At 58.1% G+C, this 20642-nt stretch overlaps 1 protein-coding gene across 17 annotated transcripts in view; it reads left to right on the top strand.

Moving 5' to 3' along the window:
• The window catches only part of EP400 (E1A binding protein p400), a 76529-nt gene extending 64007 nt beyond the window's left edge, over nucleotides 1-12522 (top strand). For 13 of the 17 annotated variants that reach the window (XM_036220299.1, XM_036220296.1, XM_036220298.1 and 10 more), the window contains 12 exons: nucleotides 1550-1628; nucleotides 1744-1989; nucleotides 2915-2963; nucleotides 3034-3143; nucleotides 3392-3593; nucleotides 3688-3869; nucleotides 4906-5124; nucleotides 6572-6767; nucleotides 7107-7231; nucleotides 8446-8592; nucleotides 9088-9165; nucleotides 9599-12522. In XM_036220299.1, coding sequence (XP_036076192.1) covers nucleotides 1550-1628; nucleotides 1744-1989; nucleotides 2915-2963; nucleotides 3034-3143; nucleotides 3392-3593; nucleotides 3688-3869; nucleotides 4906-5124; nucleotides 6572-6767; nucleotides 7107-7231; nucleotides 8446-8592; nucleotides 9088-9165; nucleotides 9599-9871 — 1906 coding nt within the window. In that variant the 3' untranslated portion in view covers nucleotides 9872-12522. The remainder of the gene's footprint in view (nucleotides 1-1549; nucleotides 1629-1743; nucleotides 1990-2914; nucleotides 2964-3033; nucleotides 3144-3391; nucleotides 3594-3687; nucleotides 3870-4905; nucleotides 5125-6571; nucleotides 6768-7106; nucleotides 7232-8445; nucleotides 8593-9087; nucleotides 9166-9598) is intronic. The other 4 variants (XM_036220297.1, XM_016145997.2, XM_036220293.1 and 1 more) reach the window with 1 other exon arrangement.
• The last annotated feature ends 8120 nt before the right edge of the window (nucleotides 12523-20642 follow it).

Below are 20642 nucleotides of genomic sequence, written 5' to 3'. Positions count from 1 at the left end.
CCGCCCCAAGGGCCCCCCACACGTCGTCATCCTCACCTTGTTGAAAGCTGCACCCGGGCTCTGTGTTGTCCTTCCCAGTGCAAGTCAGGGTCTCACCTTTACTGGGCAGTTCAGCGTCTGAGCCCCAGGCACGTGGGAGTTGTAGAGGTACAGAGCAGGTGTCGGACCCGCATCGGGGGATTGAGTCAGTGGGTCATCCATGCACCGCGCGGGCCTGGGGCTTCAGCAGTGAACCAGATGGGCACAGTCTGCCCTCCCCGTTTATTCCTTGGACGGCAAACGCCGAGCACCTTACAGAGGCGGGGTGCATCCTGTGGTGCATAGGCCCAGCCTGGCAGAGCCGAGGCCAGGGGGCCTTCCGCAGAAGGGCCCGGACGGGAGAGTCGGTGGTCCTGCTGCAGCCTCGCTCCTCCAAGGGGGGCTGAGCCACGTCAGTCCGCAGCTGCGGGTGGGAAGTGCGTGGACCCGAGGGGAGGGTCCGTTAGAAATCAGGTCAGCAGAGTGGGGAGCAGGGAGGTTCCAGGGTGGTACCAGGGTGAGGGCACCAGTGAGGTGATTGAGGGTCTCAGGCATGGGTTGGGGTGAAGCGTGATTAGGGTGCACTAGAGAGAGGGGGGGAGAGTGAGACGTGTCGGGGCTCGGGGGAGCTTTCGTGCTTCGGCTTGGGGGAGAGGACGGATCCTGTTTCAGTGCTCGTGGGCGAGGTGAGGTGGCGGGCAGAGGGCCCCGGGCCACACAGTGGAGGGCCTTGTGCCGGGTGTGCACAGAAGAGTCTTGGCCGACACCCATGGGTTGGCTGCTGTTGAGGTGGGGCTGGGACAGGGAGCCAGGCCAAGTGCCAAGGGTGGGAGGAGGTGGGGACCCCTCATGGAGCAGATACTGGGCTGCCTGGTGTGGTTTTGGTCTTGGCTTTACCACTGAGCGTGATGGACGTGGGGCGAGGGAAGGTCTGGTGTTAGGATGAAGGCCGCAGGGCAGTGAGCAGGACGTGTGCGGGGCTGAGTGGACTGACGTGGCCGAACGCACAGGTGGGCGGGAAGGCGGTGACACCCAGAGGCACCTGGCAGGTGAGGCGTGGGGCCCGGCTCTGCTGGCGGGAGGCCCGGGAACAGAGCACGGGAGCACAGGGTTGTAAGTCAAGCCAGCCTCTCTGTGACAGGAGGGATCAAGGAGGTTGGTAGGTGACAGTCGCGGGCGGAGATGTGGCAGCCCCCGGGAGCAGGGGTTTTGTGAGAGAGTGAAGAGACCAGTGAGGAACCCCACCCCCAGTTTGCTGGTCAGGCTCCGCCTGGGGCCCAGCGCCATGGAAGACAGGCGTGTTCCTGCGGCACGGGTCCCAGGACGCGGGGTCTCTCGGACAGGCCTGGGCGGAGCGGGACCTTGGGTTTGGAGGACGAGGCAGCCAGTCTGCCTGGCACCCGCCTCGGGGCTGGGTTCTTGCTGCCTCCGGTACTGGCAGCTTGGTGAGTAAGGCTTTTGGGTTTCTGGAACATTTTGTCTACTTCAGAACTTGCTGGTTTATTTTTTCACTTTTGTTTTTGTCTTGTAGTGGGATCAACTACGACAAACCCCTGCCTCCTATTCAGGTCGCCTCTCTCCGCGCAGAGCGAATCGCCAAAGAGAAAAAGGTGTGGCAGCCGGGGCCAGGCCTGCCACGCGGGCAGGTGCAGCCCGGCGGTCGGGGCCGCGGCCGCGGCCGCAGTTCCAGCCACTGCTCCAGCTCCTCTCCTTTCTCCCCCGCAGGCTCTGGCCGACCAGCAGAAGGCGCAGCAGCCGCCTGTGGCGCAGCCCCCACCGCCCCCGCCACAGCCCCCGCCGCCCCAGCAGCCCCCGCCACCGCTGCCCCAGCCCCCAGCAACGGGCAGCCAGCAGCCTGCCGGGCCGCCCACCGCGCAGCCCCCCGCCCAGGCGCAGCCCCCAGCGCAGCCCGCGCAGCCCCCACCGAAGGCGCCGCCCGCGATCACGACGGTGGGCAGCGCCACCGTGCTGGTGAGCGGGCCCTCCCAGCCTGCAGCCCCGGGGACGCGCTCGGGGAGGGGGGGGGTGTGGTTCTCCCCGCCTTTCCCTGGCAGATGCATGCGGTCGCCTCACTGCCAGCTCTGTCTGTCCTCCAGGGTTTGTGCCACTTGAGGGTGGAGGCAGCTGTTTGGGGGCTGGTGTCTGGGCAGTTTGGAATCAGACAGGATCTGTAGCCGAGGCTTAGGAAGTCGTCCCCTTCCTCCCCACTGACCTGCACAGCAGCCTAGGTGACGACGTAGCTAGCAACCGTGCCGTCTGCAGCAGTTCGCAGACCTCCCTTCACATCCCTCCTGCTTTCCCTCAAAACACGTGCTCCCGTGTGCATGTGACATTTCTGTGCCCGTTAGAGAAAAGCCTAAGAGGCACCAGGAAAGGGAAAGAAAGGCGGGCTCGTGGTTTCACACCGTGTGCCCATCTGGCGTGCGCCTGTGTCGTACGCGCTGAGCTCATGTGTTTGCATCATTCGCTGTAGCGGAATCTTTACGCGCGCCTGGGCAGCTTTGTCTTTCGTTCGGAAGATGCACGCGGGAAGTACCGTTTGGCGTGAGGGCAGCCGCCTGCCAGGCAGGACCCTGAGGGGAGCCGTGCTGGGGGCTCAGAGCTAGCCCTTGGGCCGTGGCCTGAGTGACAGGTGCCAGGAAAGATCGGAAAATGGCAAGAGCAGAGGCTCTGAGCTTGGCAGCTGCGGCAGTCACAAAGGTCAGCGTGGCCACAGTCCAGTGACTGAGGAGCAGACGCCGCAGCCTAGGAGGAAGTGGGGATGGGAGGCTGGAGTCGGCCCGTGTGGCCAGGGGACCCGTGGTCAGGAGTTTGGCTCCGATTCTGGCGACGCGGAAGGCTTTCGGTATTTGTGTGTTCGAGCTCGGCTTGACATTCAAACGGTTTCTTTCTTCAGCAGGCGGGAGCCATTAAAACGGCCGTGACGGGGACCAGCATGCCAGCGGGTAAGCAGCAGAGATGCCGCGGCGCGGGCCCGGTCTCCGGCGCCCTTGCCTCACACGCCCCTCTCCGCAGGCACCGTGAGCGGCAGCGTGATAGTGAACACCATCGCGGGGGTCCCTGCCGCCACCTTCCAGTCGATTAACAAGCGCCTCGCCTCGCCCGTGGCGCCCGGAGCCTTGCCCGTGAGTCCTCCCTGCCCCCGGCTGCAGACAGTGCTGCCCTCGTTTGAGTGTCACGAAAGGATGTCCGGGGGGCACGTGCTTTGAATTCACGAGCGGGTGAGCCCTCCCGCCCCTTCTCAGTGCGTGCCACCCCCGGGTCACCTCCCGAGTGTGGCTGGGTGCCCTTCTCTCTACCCCTGAGGACAGTGAAGGACAAACCTTGAAGGGCAGTGCAGCCCCCTGACAGCTCTCCGCTCTCACCTTTCCAGACCCCCGGAGGCTCGGCGCCTACCCAGGTGGTCCACACCCAGCCACGAGCGGTCGGCTCCCCAGCCACGTCCGACCTGGTGTCCCTAGCACCAACCCAGGGTGTTCGCGCGGTCACCTCCGTGACGGCCTCGGCCGTGGTGACAACCAGCCTGACTGCGGTGCAGACTCCAACCCGGTCTTTGGTGACGCAGGTGTCCCAAGGTAGAGACAGGCGGGGTGGCCCGTCGGCAGCGGGGGCCGGCAGGGTCTCGTGCGTGGCGGGGAGGGAGGTAGCCTGACGAGCGGCTTCCTGCAGCCACAGGCGTCCAGCTCCCCGGGAAAGCGCTGACGCCCGCGCACTTCCAGCTGCTCCGCCAGCAGCAGCAGCAGCAGCAGCAGCAGCAGCAGCAGCAGCAGCAACAGCAGCAGCAGAGTCCCCAGGTGCAGGGCCCGGCCCCGTCGCCCGCACAGATCAAGGCCGTCAGCAAGCTGACGCCGGTGAGCCGCTCCTGGGAGAGCGCGCGCGTTTGTCTGGGGGCAGCGATAACCCGGTTGCGTCACAGGATTTGCGGTGTCTTTCGCGTAGATCTGCCGCTGTCTGTAGGAAGCGTGTCTGCGCCATCGTTAACCGTTCTCCGCGTGCGCACTTTGCCACCCACGAGGAGGTCGCTCACTTCGCTCTTGAGGCCTCTGTTCCTTGTTCCCAGCGCGGCTCCCCACCTGTTCTCTGGGCTCCAGACAGGCCTGGAGGCCACTGGGTCCCCTTCCTGCCCAGAGCACGTGCTGACCAGGAGCCCTCCGCAGCCCTGGCACAGCGTGATGGAGACGCGGCTTCTTCGGGCTGGGTCCCTCGCGGCTTCTTCGGGCTGGGTCACCGTGGCTCCAAGGGCGGCACTGGAGTGCGCCGCTCTCGCGTTTTGCCTGGAGCATGCCGGGCCCCTCCCAGCCAGCACCCCAGGGCCTGCGCGCCCCACTCGCCCGCCTCCGGCCGCTTGCTTCCTCCTCCGCTCTTCCTCCTCAGTTGTCTTCACAGCCAGGTCTGACAGTCACGAACAACTCGGTGTACGTTTCCGTTAGAAAAGAAAAGAAAAATTGTTCCTTAGAAATTTTTTTAACTACTTTGATATCCTGACGTTTTAACTTAAAACCTGAAATTTTCGTTTAGAGGTGGTTGGAATAAACTGAGCTGATCCACATCTTATAATTTTAAAATTTCAAGAGGGACTATGATTTCAATACCTCAGAAATTTTGGTGGTACTACAAATATAAGCAGATTTGTTTATGAGCGATAAGAACCTGGAAGTTTAGCTATGAATTTACTAATCTGTCAGAATCACCATTTCGAGTTTTTGTCAATGATATGCTGATTTTTCATAAAAGAACATTTGAAAATGGGTGGCGAGGCCCAGGAGGATGGTTCTCTCCCTGCCGCTGGTTGTTCGGTGTTTGATGGGTAGTGGAACGGAACTTGATGCAAGCCGTGTGGCACGGATCGAGGCTAATACTGACGAAGCTACTCTGTCTGGGCCCCAGGAACATCTGCTCAAAATGCAGAAGCAGAAGCTGCAGCTGCCCCAGCAGGCGCCCCCGCCACAGGCCCCACCGGGGCCCCCACCGCCCAGCGCTCAGGTGCCGGTGCAGCCCCCGCCGCCCGCGCCACAACAGAGCCCTCAGCTCACCACTGTCACAGCCTCCAGGCCCGGAGCCCTGCTCACTGGCACCACTGTGGCCAACCTCCAGGTGGCCCGGCTCGTAAGTCCCCCTCGATGCGTTGTTTCCTGAAGCACCGTCTTGTTACCTTCTGACTGTTCACCTCACTTGCAACTGTTGTAGGTGTGTTTTTTCCCCTCAAGAACCTAAGTTGTCCTTGGAGAGGATGAAACACAGAACATGGGGAACATTCAAATAATCAGATTTCCCAGAAATTCAGCGTCCCAGAGCTTGTGGGAGGTGGGGCACGAGCTAGGCTGTGGAGAGGGCAGGATTCACGCTGAGGGTGACGGGAGGGTAAGACACAGGTGTGGGAGGCCTCGCCATGTTGCCAGGGAGAGGAGCAGAGAGGGGAGGGTGCAGGAGCTGTGGGGAGGGGCGAGGCCCCAAAACCAGGCTCCGACGTCACAGTGCTCTCTAGGCACGAAGAGACTGCCGAGGCAGGAGCAGCGTCAGGATGAAGGCAGTGTCTGCAGGGATCAGTCACGGTCACTCCGTGCCGATCCAGTCGCCCCTCGGGCCAGCCAGCGCCCGGCTGGGGGAGCCCCGTTCTGGCACTGACGGCAGCTCACGTCGGCAACCTTGCTCCTGGCCAGGGCCTGCCCTGGGCACGATGCCTGTCACCTGCCAAGGCAGGAGTAGGTGTTGTAATGATACTCCACTTTCAAGTGCAGGAACTCAGGCCAGCAGCTTAGGTGACCTGCTCAAATCCTGTTCAAGTCACCTGCAATGCACGCTAGGATTTGGGGGCCCGTGTGCTCAGGCTCTGCTTTGTGTGTGCTTCACCCCACTTTAAAAGTCTGCAAGTCAGGAAGTTGCAAAAGAAAGTTTTATTTCACCTCTGTTCATGAAAAGTGCAAATTCAAATGGGTAGAGTGGCGACGAGGCCCGACGGGCCAGGACGGGGAGGCTCGTTCCTCACGCAGGACTCCGGCAGGAAGCCGCCCCCGGGCGGGACTCTGGGAGCTGAGCTCAGGAAGGTGCAGGGTCCTCTCTCCGTCACCCCCTGAAGCAGCAGCAGAGCGGTGGCGTGCGAGCCCGTCGGCGTCAGGGCCGTCGGAGGCAGCGGCGTCCACGCGGCGGACAGTGAGCGACTCGTGACGAGATGTCCCTGGCTCACCCCACGTCGCCGGCTTTTGCAGCAGGCCGCGTGGACGAGCACAAGGCCCGGCAGGCTCCACGCCAGTTTCCCATCCGTGCGCGGGCAGGGCGGGGTTACGGGCGATTTCCACTGCCCTGTATCTTCTTAGCCTCTGAGCACCAGTGTGACTGAGGAGCTTGTGCGTCCTGCCAAACCCCGTCCCCCGTGTTCGTTGGTGATGGGTTGAGCAGGTAGGTCAGCCGCAGTGAAATGTGTGCTCCCGGCTGACTCACGTCTCACCCTCACAAACTTTCATCAGTATCTCGCCGTTTGGCCTCCTGTGGGGAAGCGTTTGCAGCGACGTGGAGGCCCAAGCCTGTCTGGACGCCCGTTCTTTTCTCTGTTTAGACCCGGGTCCCCACTTCGCAGCTGCAGGCGCAAGGCCAGATGCAGGCTCAGGCGCCCCCGCCAGCTCAGGTGGCCCTGGCGAAGCCTCCGGTGGTGCCCGTGCCCGCGGCCGTGGTCTCCTCGCCGGGCGTCACCACCCTCCCTGTGAGCGTCGCTGGAATCAGCGTGGCCATCGGGCAGCCGCAGAAGGCCGCAGGTGCGCAGTGGGGCTGTCGAGCCTTTCCCGGTGGGGGTCCTTTGCCAGGCAACCGTTTGCAGAAGGTCGTGCATTTCAGCGGAAGTCTCTCAGCTTCCCGAGCACGACGAGTTTAGCCACTGACATTCTGAACTCCCTGTACCTTGATCCGAATGTCACGGTGGACCCGGGACCGTTTGCAGTGTGTGTGGGAGGTGGCTTTGTTGTCTCGGCGTGTTTCAGGGTGCAGTTTTCGTGGAGAGCTGGCGGTCAGAATGACTCGGTGACGCAGGGAGACGCGGGAACGGGATGCGAGCCCTGACTCGCACTCGTGTCTCACCTGCTGCGTGCTGTCCGCAGGGCAGACCGTCGTGGCCCAGCCCATGCACGTCCAGCAGCTGCTGAAGCTCAAGCAGCAGGCGGTGCAGCAGCAGAAGGCCATCCAGCCGCAGGCCGGCCCAGGCCCCGCGGCCGTGCAGCAGAAGGTACTGGCTTCCTGCGGGGGTTCTCGGCCATCCTGTCTCTGTGTCAGGTTGGGCCCCACCCTTGGGCACAGGGCACACGGAGGACGAGGCAGGTCTGATTGGGCCTGGCTCGCTGCCTGGTACCCATGCACAGGAGGCCCTGGGCTTGGAGCTATGTGGGGCCTGGAGGGCTGGGCAGCCCTGCTCCCTGCGCTTGTGGAGAGCGGTGAGGGAGGCAGGCACATAGGACACAACCCGCCTGGACCCGGCGTGCAGAACGCACGGAGCCGCCGCCAAGCTTGTATTCGGGCGAGGAGCTGACGGGGTTCGTGAGCTTCGGGTGGGGACAGGAGTTGGCAAGGAGAGGAAGGCTGGCGTGGAGGCCGGCTGGCAGCGTCCTGCTGATTCAGGTGAGGGCAGCAGCTCCGAGCTGATCCAAGCCCCAGAACCACGTCCCTCTCAGCAGGCCGGCAGTTGGGGTGTGTGCCGCACAGGCACCTGAAGTGCTTTCCTTCCTGCTGGACAGTTTGCGGAAGGACACCTCTCAGGGTCACCTCCCAGTGCTCAGCAGTCCTGTGTGCCAGCTGCCAGGAGCAGCGTGGCTGGGCGCCAGGCAAGGGGAGGCGCTGGTGGCACACGATGGCCGTGCTGGCAGGCGGGACCTGCGTGGTCACATAGGCTTAACTTACGTGGGGAAGAAATAGAAAGACTCAGTCCGAGTCCTGCTGTGTGTCATGCAGTCTGCACGTGGGAGTCATTCGAAAGAAACTTCTGAGACACGGAGCCTCTTTATAGTGGACACGGCTTGGTGAAGCAAACGTGCGTGCTCGGCCTTCTAAATAGTGTTTAAGTTCTCCTGGCCGAGGAAACTGGAAATTAGGTTAAATATGCAAAGATGGTGCCTAGAGGCCTGTTGCTCCTTGTGCCAGGTATTCTGGGCTACATGCCAAATTTTCGCAGCTGGATTCGAGGGAAGGTGTGCGTGCGTTTTCTGTACTGTGGTCACGTTCACTCACGTGATGAGCAGACACGGCACCAGGTGCCACAGAGACGACGAAGACGAACCTCAGCCTGGGCCTTAAGGACTTCCAGGGGAGGAGGCCGGGCTTGCCAGGAGGCCAGGCAGTTCCAGGGTGCCCCCGGGGTGGGCAGGCTGCGTGGTAAGGAGTTCCTGATGGTCTGGAGGGCCACAGCCTCGCCTACCGCTGACCCAGGAGGGCTCTCTGTTTCTACAGATCACTGCACAGCAGATGGCTGCTCAGGGCCAAGCACAGAAAGTCACCTACGCTACCCAGCCAGCCCTTAAAACCCAGTTCCTCACCACGCCCATCTCCCAGGCGCAGAAGCTGGCAGGGTCTCAGCAGGTGCAGACCCAGATCCAGGTGAGAGCGGGCGGCGCTGCTGGTGGGGGAGTGGGTCTCGGGCCCTCGCAGCCCCTTGCAGGTGGCGGCTCCCAGACAGTCCTCGGATCCTGCAGTCTGGCTGCGGCGTGCTCAGGTCACACTGCCGTGGCATCCTTTACGTACACAGCTCCTCCAGGAGTTACCTTGGGAACCCAACTTGTCTGTCGTTGCTGCTGATGGGTGTGTGGGCTGCTCCTGGCCAGGGCTGTGGGTACACACACATCCCTCGAGCTCTCCCTGGGGTCCCCGTGGCTGCCGGTCTGCTGTCTGCATTCCTGGCGGGTGTGTGGACCAGCAGGTCTCGGGTTTCCAGGAGCACGGGTGTCGAGGACTGCTATTTTGTGTTGTCTGGCCATGGTGCCTTTTGTTTTTGTTTGTTTTGTATTAGGAACTAAAACGGAAAGGAGAGAGGAAAATCTCTATGTGCACACGTTGTTTTGAATTCTAAATTGGGCTTTTTTTGTTTTGTCAAAGGTTGCAAAACTCCCTCAGGTCGTCCAGCAGCAGACACCCGTGGCCAGCATCCAGCAGGTCGCCTCCGCTTCGCAGCAGGTAGGCCAGACGTGTGCAGCCACCGGGGAGCCCCCCACCCCGCATAGACTTCCCAGGGAGCTCACATCTCACAGATGAAGAGTTCTGGTGTCCATCCCGAGGAAGTGGAGTTTTAAGAGGGCGGGGTGAAGGCACCGGCCTCTCGCACACGGACACTGCACGTCAGTGAGCAGCCGTCCGAACCCGCATGTTCTGGGTGACTGCAGTGCCGAGGCTGACCGCCACCAGCCCAGCCAGCGCCCGCGCGTCAGGCCTTGGCTTTCCGCAGAAGCATCTAGTTTTAGCCTAAAAGCACCGATAGTTCAGTTTTTTACTTTTGTTGGGCTAGAAAGCAGAGGCCGTAGTTTGGTATGTAGTTTAAGTGTCTAAAGTCCCTCCTCACCCCCAGAAGTGGTGCCTGCGTCACGTGGTCTGCGCTTTCTGTCTCATTCAGGCTTCCCCACAGACTGTGACCCTCACCCAGGCGACTGCAGCCGGGCCGCAGGTCCAGATGATCCCCGCAGTGACCGCAACCGCACAGGTGGTCCAGCAGAAACTCATGCAGCAGCAGGTTGTGACGACGGCAGCGGCCCAGCTGCAGGCCCCTGGTGTCCCCAACCCCACGCAGGTGCCAGCCAGCGCCGATAGCCCGAACCAGCAGCCCAAGCTACAAATGAGAGTCCCTGCTGTCCGGTTGAAGACGCCCACCAAACCTCCGTGCCCCTAGTCAGGAGGGCAGGCAGTCTCCAGGCGGCCACCGAGCGCCAGCCACCTGGCCAGAACGGGCCAACTCGTTTGCCGTCCAGCCTCGGGACAGCGTCCTGTGAGGTGCCCAGCACCTGGAAAGCTGTGATCGAAACAGAGCGGTGGCATCATTCCATTACAGCGAGTTCTCACCGAATGCCAATTCTGTTGTGTCACTCGCTGCCTGCAACGGCGGCAGCGGCAGGTGTCCCCAAGTCACGTGACCTTTTGGTCTCCCCTGGCGAGAGGCAGTGCTGGGCCCTCACAGCCATTTGGAGCCTGTTGGTGCGCCACGTTCCGCACATCAGAGGACCCGTCGGGAGTGAGCAGTGAGCCACGAAGTGGCGCCACGAAGCCAGAGCGAGGTTTCTGACAGCGTCGCCTCCAGCTGGTTCCGCCTGACCGAAAATGCGTCGCGGCCCAGGGAGAGGGCGGGCTGGCCGAGGTCCGCCATCCCAGCTCAGAGCGCTGACACGGGTCTCCCCTCCCGCCTAAGACGGACCATGCGAGCTTTCCGCGTAAAGCGTCTGGTCCCGACGCGCACTGGAGCACGTTCTGACGCCTTCCCAGCCTGCGGGGAGGGGAGCGGTCTGGACTGGAGTTGCATCCTGACGAGCAGCTGCTGCGGCTCCCCGTGCCCCCCAGCGGGACTGTTTCCACGGGGTGGGACCCCGCAGGCCTGTCCCCTCCCGGCACATCGCGACTCTTACCCAGCTTGTGGATGGCGCACATGTTTGGCCCTGAGGCCGTGAAACAGCTCCCGGACCTCGGTGAGGCTCCTGCCGCTGACCGGTCGGGCCCAGAGTGCCACGTGAATGCTACGCGGGCGTCGCTGCCCGGTGTCCAGTGCAGGGCAGGAGCGGGGGTGCCTGTCTCGCTTTCCCGCCCACCCCAGGCGTGGTCCCAGAGGCGAGACACCTGCTCGTGCACAGAGGTCTTTTTACGAACCCGCAAGTGTCACCCGCAGACATGGGCGTGGTGGCTGCTCCTCGTGGACGGCAGGCGTGCGAATTCCGTGCCAGGCGCTCGCACGTGAGCGCACACGCCCTCTAGTGGTCCCGCGTAAAGCAGCAAGCCGTCTGTGCTGTTCCAAGGGGCCTGCGCCGAGGGGCAGAGAGGAGGCCCCGGCTTTGTGCTTTTTTATTTTCTGCCGCGGCAAGTTGACGGAAGCGAGCGCAGCGGGCCCGACAGGCGAACCCGGAAGCTTTCGCCCAGGCACAGGGCAGGCGTCTACCGACACCCTCTCCGCCCTGGCCTCTGACTCGCAGGTCCAGGGAGTTGGCGTCTGTTGGTCTCTGTGTCCTTTGGATGACTTACGGTATCCTGAGAGGTTTATTTCATCTGGTCCCCACCCCCCGTTGTACCACTTTGAATGGCACGAAGGAAAGTCTTCTGTCCTGTAGTGTTTTGTTTCCCATCAGTTTTTGTGGACAGTAACACGGTGACTTGCTGCAGCCAACAGGGCAGCTCGTTTTGGAGCTCTTGGAGAGAAATTTGGGAAGAGAAAAATCAAGGGTGAATGAAATGGAAGCGATTTAGCCTTTTACTTCATTGAACACCTCAGAACAGAGCCCGTTGAGCAGGTTCGTCCGTTCAGTCTGGTACGCAGTGGACGGAGCACGCGGTGAGGGGCGCGCTGAGCAGGCCCTCGGGGAGCGGGTGTCCTGCTCGGTCCCCGTGGGCAGAGCGCGGACCTGCAGGCGTCCTCTTTTTTTCAGCGTATTTCCTTTGTGCGCCGTTCTCTTTCCTCTTGTCCCTCACAGGGTGGTGGCCATCTCCTGGTGGTGACAGTGACGTGCAGAGAGTGTACTCACTCAGCATGTCCCAGACGGAGCTGCTGGGGGAGAAACCCTCTGTGGACGCGGGGCCCAGGCGGGATTCGAAGCCTCTCTCTAGGCTTCGTACGAGAGCACGCCTGGGCTCCTGGACATGTGCCGTGTGGCACTGCTGCCCCGTCGTATCACAGTGACAGTCTCTCGCCTCTGAAGCATCTTTTTTTTTTGGCAACTCCCGGATGCAAAATACGGAACAGAAGATAGTTTTCTTATATCACTTGGCTTAGTAACATTCACATGTCACCATTGACCTACTAGTCTTCAGTAGAGTCAGTTAAGGAAAAATCTTCCTGGAATGTTGTTTCAAAGGTTAAACTTTCTCTAAGAATCGGGTAGGAGTTTAGAGGGTTGTCGCCTGCGCTTTCAGGCCACTGCCGTTAGCAGATCCTGCAGCACCTTGTCAGCCAGCTCCCGCCAGCACGCCCCGTGGCGAGGGGAGAGGGGGCCTCAGAGCCTGGAGGCGCCCGGCCTGGCCACACTGGATGCTGTTAGTCTCCCAGCCGTTCGTTTTGCTGGAGGCCAGGCTCTGTTTAACACCTCCCCAGGGAGCAGGAGGCTCGGTCCCCAGCGTCAATTGGCTGATTGGCTGCTGCTTGGCGAGACTTTCGTTTTGCAACCTTTATGATTTTTTTGTTAACTGTTGTAACCAGATAGCTGTTGTGTTTTAAAATATTTAAAGGAAGAAGACATGTAAATACTTTGTAAACATAATCATTTGTACTTGAATAGTAGGGTTTTAAAGGGCACTGATACCCCACCACACAAAAGGTACAATAAAATGACCTTTTTATATGTTTTATTTTGTCTTTCATAGAAAACTGTTAAAATAAGATGTTATTTGTGTTTATTTCATTTGTGTTAAGAGAAAATTAGAAGGAAACAAGTAGTGTTGGAGACAGATTTCTCTCTCACCACCCCGCTGTAGAAGGAACTAGAAGGCATGGAGTGGGCGTGAAGGTTTCAGTGGAAGTTCCCATCTGCCCGCAGAGCCCACATCCACCTGGCCACTGACTTCCAAAGCCACGTGGAGGCGGGACCGCCGCGTGCAGGTGCCCGCACGCCCTGCCCCCCGCAGGCACCGGGCTCCCGGCTGGCACGTCCACCACGGTGCTTTTGTACTTCTTTTCTTACGGAAAAAAATGTTTCTGGTTACAAAGGAAAGAAAAAAAAATTAGAAAAATTGCACACTTAAGTACCCTGAGAAGTCCGTGGTTGGTTCTGGAATCATCCCTTCCTCCGCAGAAATGGGCCTGCAGATTTGGGCTCACAGGTCACACCCCAGTACTGCAGCTCTCGCCTCGGTCACCTGCATCCAAGCCCTGCTGGGGGTCGCGGGGAGCCCCAGGGCCCCGTGCCAAGGGCCTGCCATGCTGGGAGGTATGGGTGCTGGGACTCTGACGCTCAATGGCCCTGTGGGCCTGGACTCACCCACCAGCCATGTGATGGAGGCCAGGGACTTCACCCCAGTGCCTCTTCCTCCTGCGCCCCTCCCCCACCCCGCCCCCCATTCCCCAAGGTGCTGGGCCCTGGTGCTTGGAGTCACTCATTCCTTTCTCAGGATCGTTGCGGAGGATTGTGTTCGCAGGGCCGTCGTTCCGTCACCGTGACCCAGGATCACGGCCTTGTCAGCCGGGCGTGCAGAGGAGGCCGAGGGTGGCTGTGTTCTGTGTGCCTTCTAGTGGGGCCAGATCACTGGGGGAGCCATCCTGCAGTCCAGCCTGTAGGTTGCACCTCTGACCCTCTGAGTCCATAGGCCACCACTTCCAGTGCCTGGGGCATCTAAGTTCGGGTTATCTAAGGCACCCCCTGAAGGCCGCTGGACCTCGACCAGGCTTGGAGGTCTCACTGAGGCCCCTGGCCGCCCGCCTTCCTGCCGGGGTCCAGATCCTATGTGGCCTATGGGGACATAGGGGGCACCTCCTCCGCCTTCAGCTCTGGGCTGCGGGTCTTTCCTGCTCCACCCGCGGCCTGCACCAGCCACGCCGCAATGCGAGCTGATCTAGGGGCTCTGTTTTGCGGGGTGAGTTGGGGTCCATGAGTCTAGGGGAGTAAAGCGCAGCTGGGAACGGGGCTAAGGCGTAAGATGCAGGATCGCGCAACGCCCCAATGGCTCCTCTGGGGAGGTGGGGGTTCTCAGGAGGAAAAGGGCGCCACGTTCTGTTCGGCGTAACCTTTGAGTTGTTTGCGCGGCTTGCTGTGCGCATGGATTGTTTTTACCCCCTCGGGAAACTGGTGTAAGGGGGCGAGCCCCGCCCCTGCCTCTGGCTCCGCCCCCGCCCTACTGGCTCTGCGCCTGCGCAGTGCCGGCGCCCGCGGCCCACCCGCCCGGCGGGCGGATCTGGTCAGTGGGCGGGGCCCGGCCGCAACCCCCGCAGCCGGTGAGCCCTGCGCTGCGTCCGCGGCGCGTGAGCGGGCAGCGTGGGGCTCTGCTCGAGCCGCCCCCGTTCTGCCAGCCCAGACCCCCACGGCTGCCGCTCCTCCCCGCCCTGTCACCCGCACCCCGCCCTCTTTCCAGTGACCCCCACGTGCCCTGGCCCTGGGGCTGCTGTCCGTGGTGCTGGCCGCCCCGAGCTCTCGGGCCACCGCGCGCCACGCGTCCGAAGGCACCTGGGGCGCCCGCAGCGCAGCGAGCGCCCCGGGGCCTCGTCGGGACCCGGGCCCGCACCCACGTGCGGCCGGTTTTCCAGCGCTGGCGCCGGGGCCTTCGGAAGGAGCGGCGGGCAGGCTGCCCGGCTCCTCGCCGGGGGCGCGAGCTGTGGCGCACGCCCCGCCGCGGCCCTTCGCCAAGGGACGTGCTCACCCGTCAGGTTATGTCGCTACTGAACGTTCACGTCGCAGTGATAGGCAGAGCTTCATCCCTAAACGGAACAGACGCAAGCAAGGAAAGGTAGGTTTGCGGGGCGATGGCGTGGCACGGAGTACTTCCGGGCATGGCTTTCTGTGCTCCTGGGCCTGTGGACACAAAACTGACGTGATGATTCACAATATTAAAAATTAAGTATAAATGATCATTGCTGACGATGGTCGTTTTACTATTTTAAAGTAGATCATAGAAGGAGCCTTGACAGGCTTGGGAGGGTCACCCATTTGTCAGGCAATATTTACATACTTCAAAAGTATTAGAAGTATACGATTTTCAGGAATGACACTAAGAACTATGGGCTGCTACACTTTTTGACCAGGAGAACAAATGTTTAAAACTGATTCTTGGTCCCCTGGAAGTTTCGGTGACACACACCTTGTGAGAGGGTGCTGCAGGAACATGCTTGGTCCAGAGGTGGGTGCGGGAGCACCCTGCAGAGGCGGGGGCGCTGTGCTTGCTTCACCCCAGCTCCCCCCCCCCACACCCCCGGTTATATACTCCTTCCTGGCTTGTTGACCTCTCTGAATCTCAAGATACTTTGCAAAACTTCACTTTGCCACAGTGATTCTTTTCATACCTTCTAATGAGACATTTTAAGTTAATGTTTTTATTTTATTTTTTTAATCAAAGTTGACCTACAGTAAGTATTATGTTAGTTTCAGGTGTTCAATATAGTAATTCTACATATTAAATTAATTTTTTAATATTGCAAGTACGTCCTCATGAGAACTCAAACAACATAGAAAAATAAGAATCCCTTTATGTCCTCTTTCGCCCTGTTTAACCCCCCTCCACTTCGTTTTCACTTAGAAACATGTCTCCAGCATCTGTTCGAGCCAGAAGACAAAACAATTTATTCTGTGTATGGCTGCGTAATGGTCGATAGCGCATGTACCCCGTATCATTGGCTCATTCCCCGTTGATGGGTCCTCATTCTGAGTCTGGCTTTTGCAACCACAAATCATACTGAGATGAGTGTTTTTACACATAGGTCCTGGTACTTCATTTCTAAATTCCCGTTAGCGGGAGCTAATTTTAATAGGTATTGACAGTTATTTCCCAGAAAGTTACACGATCGACATTCCTGTAAGCCGTTCAGCTTTTATCCCATGTCCGAAGATGTTCGCCCGTCGCAGGGTGACGCGGGTGACACGGCGTCCTGCCGTTGCATCGTGCTCTGCTTCTCCTTGGTCGCTGGTGCCGCCGGCCGCTGGTCACTGGCCCCCCCTGTAAGTACCGGCTAGAGTCCTCCCCATTTCCTGGGTGAGCTGTTTTTCCTGATTTGTTGGCGCTCTTTGTGTGTGAGGGAGTTCACTCTTTGCAGCTACAAATAAGATGTTGCATAGATTTTCCCCCTGGTTATTCTTTGTCCTTTTACTTTGTTTAGGACATTTTTATGTAGTTATTTTTCACTGTAAGTTGCCGTAGGTCTAACTCAGATCCAAGCATGTAAGGCCCATTTTACAGAGTGTCCAGGGCTCAAATTCTAAGTCCAGAATCATATGACGAGATTTTAGCATTTCTCTCAGAAAATAGTAAATCAAGGAAATAAAAGAAGTATAGGGATACAGAACGTGACCAGCACAAAAATTATCCTCTCTAACGACATATATGTGTACATATGTATCAAATGTGCGTGTGTGTGTAAAAACTTTCACTCAACAAAGTAAAATAATTCCTTTAAAGCATACATGGAAAACTTTTGTAAATTGACCCCAAAGGAAACCTCGGTAAAATTTAAACATCAGCCCCTGTGGGCTGTCCTGTGTGCCGTGAAATAAATTGGAAATCAATTATTGAAGTGAAATTAAGTAAATTTGCCCCTGGGTTATTTACCTGGAGACAGAGTAAAAGCACACTTCATAAATCTTTAAGTGAATTATGTTTCTGTATTTTTTAAAACTTAAATCGAGTTTTCAGGAAATTTTCCGAAGCGCTCTAGAAGTTGGTATGTAAACCTGCCAGTGCTTCTCAGTTCGGTAGGCCTTCCCCCTCGACGCCTTTGAGTGACGTATTTATAGCCAATATATCAGCCACTGGATCAAGAAAGTGGCAAGCCTACATGCCTCTAACCTTTCGCTAAAGGGTGAGCATCCCCTAACCCCCCATTTTCAGTGTTCTAAGCTTGTGAGAGCCTTGTCCGAGAGGCTTCTTGCCATCCGAGAAGGGAGCAGACCGAGTAGCCTCCAGGCAGGGGCCTCCACAGGCTCCCACCGGCAGGTGGCACTCAGGACCTCGGAGGCCGGAACTCCCACCTTCCCCCACACCACCGACTTGCCCCAGGCCTGCCAAGACTCCAGAACTCCTGCTTTCACAGTAGGAATCAGGGTCAAGGCCTTGGTATCTCCAACTGGACCGGGCCCCCTGCTGAGGCTGAGGCACTTAGCTGGCGTGGGCTGTTCTAGGCAGTTTGGCTATTAACATTGCAGTTTCGGGAAGAATGAGAAATGTTCATGTGTTTTATTCAAGCTCACTTGATTACAGCGTTAACTTATTTGATTTTTAAAATTTTAATTGTAAAATATACAGAACATAAAAGTTGCCATCTTCTTTGGTTGTTTTTAAAGCGTCATCTTTTCCAGGATGCTGATAAGTCATTAAGGTTCCATTTGTGTTATTTGTGGCGCATGTTGGTTCAGTTGGCCTTGTAGATTTAGCCAGATGAGCCAGTCTCTTTTCCTGTTTCCCTGTGTGAGCTTTTCAGACGTTGGGGCTGCTTCACTTTCAGGTCACTTAGTTTCAAAGGTGTGTTCCGTTCGAACACCCTGGACAAGAAGCAGGCGAGTCCTCTCGCGAGACCTCGGGCGCATCGTGTGGCTCTGCAGGGGGTCGCGCATCCCGCTCCACTGGGTCTAAGTGTTTTTGAGAGACTACATTTCCAGCGTGGGGGGAGTCTCGCCCTCCCCCAACACGCCGTCCCCAGTCAGCGGCACCCCGGGGCCCTTCCCTGCCGCTCACGGCGCGTCTCTGTGCCGTGCAGGCCGGTCGTGAGGGCTCCTCAGCCACCAGCCGTAACGCCTGCCGCGGTGAACATCCGAACCAGACTTGATGCTTCCCGTGCCCGGGGACTGGTTTCATCCTTCCCAGCCCACTCGTGAGTCAGCGACGATGGCAAATAATGCCGGTTCAACTGTGTTCACCCGGAGTCACGCGGCGGCTGCTCAGCTCTGTCCCCTTTTCAGCAGGTCCCAGCATCTGAGTGTGAAAGGCAACTATCGATCAACTTCAGAAACCTAAAAAATGATTTCCCCTTGCCTCCCGTCCCTCCAAATATTTCCTCCCAGGTCAAAGTTGTGACAGGAAAGGATGGGCAGACTGGCACCCCCATCGCTATAGCAACCCAGCGTCCACCCAGGGTTTCTGCTGCCGCTAGATCCCAGCAGCAACTGCTTTGGATGCTTTTCGATGGCTCCCCAGAGTCGCCTCAGCCCAGCTCTTCCTCACTCGGGTTTGGAGGTTTGGTATTCTCTGCAAGAATCCAGATATTGTCCAAGAGCCCGTCCTTTGCAGTTAAAACACACATTGGAGGACTTCATGAAGTTTCAGCATTTCAACGCGCGAGTCACGTTCTTCTTTCTGTCATTTAGATTGAGGCGCGTTCGTCTCCAGTTCGTCGGCTTACGTCTATTAACATCTCAGCGTGGATGTTTTCCATTTTTATTTGCTTTTTGATGCTTTTTGTGTGATCGTGGCCTCTTTCTTCTTCCTTCATTTGCCTGCCTTTTAAATGAGTACATTTTCTAAATTATTTCCTTTCTAGAGTGAATTTATTCTATTCTTTAGACACGTCGTAGTAGATGACTAGCAAAGAAAAAAGATTCTAGATTTCGGAATACGAGGAAAAAAGCCTGGAGACGTAACTCAGTTACTATCTCCTATACACTTAAAATTTTGTTTAATTGTGGCAAAATATACGTAACGCAAAATTTACCATGTTAACCATTGTCAGGTGCACATCTCAGTGGCATTAAGCATGTTCACGGTGCTGTGCGGCCGTCACCACCATCTCCAGGACTCTGTTGTACTCCCAAACAGACAGGCTTCCTTTGCGCTCGTTCCCAGACACGCGTCTGGTGAAAACACGGGTTTCCCATTCTCACGTGCATTTAGGGAGCCGCACGACGCGGTGACGGCAGCTTCAGGTGGCAGGATGCCGGCTGGCCCTCCGGGGACAGGATGGGCTGTGGCCGCTGCGGCCTTCCCCGCGGAGGCTGCCGTTTCGGGCTGATGTGGGACAGGCGGACACTCTCCGTGCATATCTGCGCTGAGTTCACCTCAGGGACTAACGACTGCATGTGTATTTCATGGGTTTTTTTCTAGGCAGTAGAAATTGAAGTGCAAATTGAATGTCTAGAGAAACAAAAAAGGCATTAAACTTGAATAAATGTTCAAGGGAACCAATTAAATTGGAATCTTGTGTACTTACCCAAGAGTGATCTGTGATTGTCACAGAAGAGGGTAGTCAGCAGCAGCCACTCTGCCGGGGTCAGTCGGAAGCCATCATTACGATCGGCTGTGGTCAGACGAAGCCGTGTACGTGAACTTTACCATTGTGGGTGAGGGTTCAAGGGCACTGGAAGCCAGTGCTCAACCTGAAACCCAGAGCGACATGGTGGGTGGTCCAGTGTGGTGCTGGAACTGTAGTCCGCTCTCAGTGACAGAGGCCTCGGGGCCGTGTGACCCCTTTGTCAGCTCCAGTGAACCCCCTCTGGTCAGCCCACAGAACAGCTGATTTCTTGAACCACTTAGAGTCTATTTTCAAAATTAATTTCCTTAGGATTGCTTAAAGTCAAAACGTGTGGCCTTGCCCAAGGTTCGTTCCATTCCAGAAGTTGACCCTCCCGATGACTGCGAGGTGTGCAGCCCCGTCACACAGGGCCACACGCACCTACGATTCAGACGTCTCCAAAGCCTGAAAAATGGGACCGTGTTCCCTGGGCCGCAGATGTGCAGAGTGAAGCCTGGCTGAGCCGCTAGTCCACTCGCCTGCTTGGCGTGTGTGTGGGTGTCTGCCGTGGGCGCCCCAGGCTCCACTGGGGGCTGATGACCTTACTAACACTCCAACGGTCCGGCCCCTCAACCCTCCGTGGGAAGGGACGGCTCACCTACAACCTAAGCGGGCATGTCCTCCGTGCCCACCGGTATCTGAACGTCCACTTGCAGACGTGACGGTGAGAAGCCTCCCCGGCGCCGACCCTGGTGGTCCCCGATCAAGGAAGGCGCTCCCTCCCCCGCGCGTCTGAGTCGGTCCCGTGCGCGGTCCCGTGTGCGCGGCTCCCTTCCCCTCGCTCACGTGCGCGCTCGGGTTCGGGTTCCGGCGCAGCCCCGTGTTTCCTGCTGCGCGCACCATGGGAAGACAGATGCTGCCCTGGATGCTCCAAATTGAAAGCGCATCTTTCCACCTGTCCCTTACTGACGGCGCTTGCTTTTGCGGTTGACTAGGAAACTCCTTCGAGGGGAATGCAGCAGGCACATCGCCACCTGGTGGCTTGTCGCGTCCAGACCATGTCTCAGGACGTTTGCTCGGCCCGCTCAGGCGTGACTGTCCCTGGGTTCTGAGCGAAGGGCTAGATCTGGGGCGTCTGGAGAGTCTGGGGACAGCAGCCTGCCCTCGGGAGTAGGGAACCGACCCGCGAGGAAGGTGATCCTGACGGTGGCTTTTAAATGGAGCGTGGAGACAAAGACGCCCGTTACCTGTGTGGGTGGGACTGCGGCACTTTTACTCTTTACACCAAATTGAAGTTTCCAAATTTTTTATGTGATCAGAAAATATGGGTTATTTTTAATATAATATTTTGGGAAACTGCAATATTTTTGAGTAAATCAAATTACAAGTCACTGAAATGGACTGCTTATGCTTTTAGCAGATTACGCTATTTGTATATTGCAACTGTAGCTTCGCAGTTTTTAAATCTGAGACAAAGTTTCAATTAAGACTTTAGGGAACTAAGCTGGAGCTAGCTCTTACATTTCAGGGCCTCCTGCAGTAGCTTCTCCTTTCATTGACGTTCTGTGTAACTCTTCAGGGCATGAAAGGCTGACAAGGAATCCAGCAT

Source organism: Rousettus aegyptiacus, unplaced genomic scaffold (assembly GCF_014176215.1).
Source record: "Rousettus aegyptiacus isolate mRouAeg1 unplaced genomic scaffold, mRouAeg1.p scaffold_m13_p_5, whole genome shotgun sequence".
NCBI classification, from domain to species: domain Eukaryota; kingdom Metazoa; phylum Chordata; class Mammalia; order Chiroptera; family Pteropodidae; genus Rousettus; species Rousettus aegyptiacus.
This window is presented reverse-complemented; position numbering and strand designations above follow the sequence as displayed.